Source organism: Oryzias melastigma, unplaced genomic scaffold, assembly GCF_002922805.2.
Source record: "Oryzias melastigma strain HK-1 unplaced genomic scaffold, ASM292280v2 sc06172, whole genome shotgun sequence".
NCBI lineage: Eukaryota > Metazoa > Chordata > Actinopteri > Beloniformes > Adrianichthyidae > Oryzias > Oryzias melastigma.
The window spans coordinates 1-1,366 of NW_023422735.1; the positions used below are offsets into that span (position 1 = coordinate 1).

General features: G+C 42.9%; 1 protein-coding gene across 1 annotated transcript; it reads left to right on the forward strand.

The window, feature by feature from the left end:
* Positions 1-385: 385 nt before the first annotated feature.
* si:dkey-117n7.5 (uncharacterized protein LOC559444 homolog) lies at positions 386-1,099 on the forward strand (the record flags this gene model as incomplete). The annotated part of the gene is given in 1 exon segment (XM_024263628.1): positions 386-1,099. A coding segment is annotated over 1 exon segment (203 nt), but the record flags the coding sequence as incomplete, so codon positions are not given.
* Positions 1,100-1,366: the final 267 nt, after the last annotated feature.

The following is a 1,366-nucleotide window of genomic DNA, read 5'->3' on the forward strand; positions in this document are numbered from 1 at the left end:
TGAGGGAGAGACTGATCAGGACCCCCTCTCGTTGCGTCATTGAGGGATGTCACAAAAAAAGCTCAAATGTTCATTATGAGGCTATTCAGCTTTTGTTAGATAATTTTGACGCTGCAATGTCTCGCCAACTTGTCATGAGCCCAAAAATATAGCTTATATGACACGAGGACACGCAGTAGGAGAAATAATCATTTATTCGACTCATTCCCCATGTGATACTTACAGTGTACGACTTTTAGAAGCTGTTTCAATTATGCGGCTCCAGACACATTTGGTTTTTATTGTATTGGTCCAAAGTGGCTCTTTCAACACTTTGGGTTGCCGACCCCTGGGCTACACAAAACAGCCTCATGATTCAGCACTTTTCTCCCCTCCCCCGACACAGAGACCCTCCCTCTGGACCCGCGCTGCTCCTTGGTCCTAGTGCCGGGCACGTGCCGGAACTACAACATCCGCTGGTACTACGACAAGGCGGCCAACGCCTGCGCGCAGTTTTGGTACGGAGGCTGCAACGGCAACGCCAACCGCTTCGACACCGAGGAGGAGTGCAAGAGGACGTGCGTGGTGGGCGGAGCCACAGGTGTGTGATCCACCACGACATCGCCACGTGATCTTCCCAAACGTCCCAAAGACTTTGAGCTTTCCCTCCGCAGGAGGCTGATCCCATCACCTCTTGGATCATCGTCCACAGAGGGGCGGATTCTCAGAGGATTAAGGGACGACATATAGTAACTCATACAATCACGACCCCTCCTCCTGGAATAAACGAACAAACTAACAACGTAGAGGATCAGCTTAACTCGACTCAGGAATACAAAACCATTCTTATTTTTTTAACACGATAAAGTTCTGAGAAGATCCAGAAAAATAACCTCAAATCAAGCGGAGCCATAATTAATAAAAACCTGGTGCTCGGTGGAATCCTTTTTGTAAATTTGAATGTGTTTCAATGGAAAATGTGATGTTGAACCTGTAACACTGATGGACAGACACAGGAACGCTGCCCTCTGCTGGGTCAGGCCTCGCTGTGTCACCTTTACTGCTCTGTACTCTGTAGGATCAACACCAGCGTCTTAATAAAAACGATCTTAAACCACAACATTTTATGTTTTATAACAACATTTTCAGGTGTTTCCAAAAATATATATATATTTTTAGTAATACATTTTCATCTTTTGGTTTCTTAACCTTAAGAGGTTGAATAAATCTTTTATTTTGATAGATTTTTTTTTTTTACTTTTTCCCATTTCTTAAACATATTTAAACATTTTTATCACTATTATAGATATTCTTTTAGAAGAGTCCCATCATGCTTCATTAAGAAAATACTTTTCTAGAATTTGGACGTAAAAGGAATTTTTTGGCA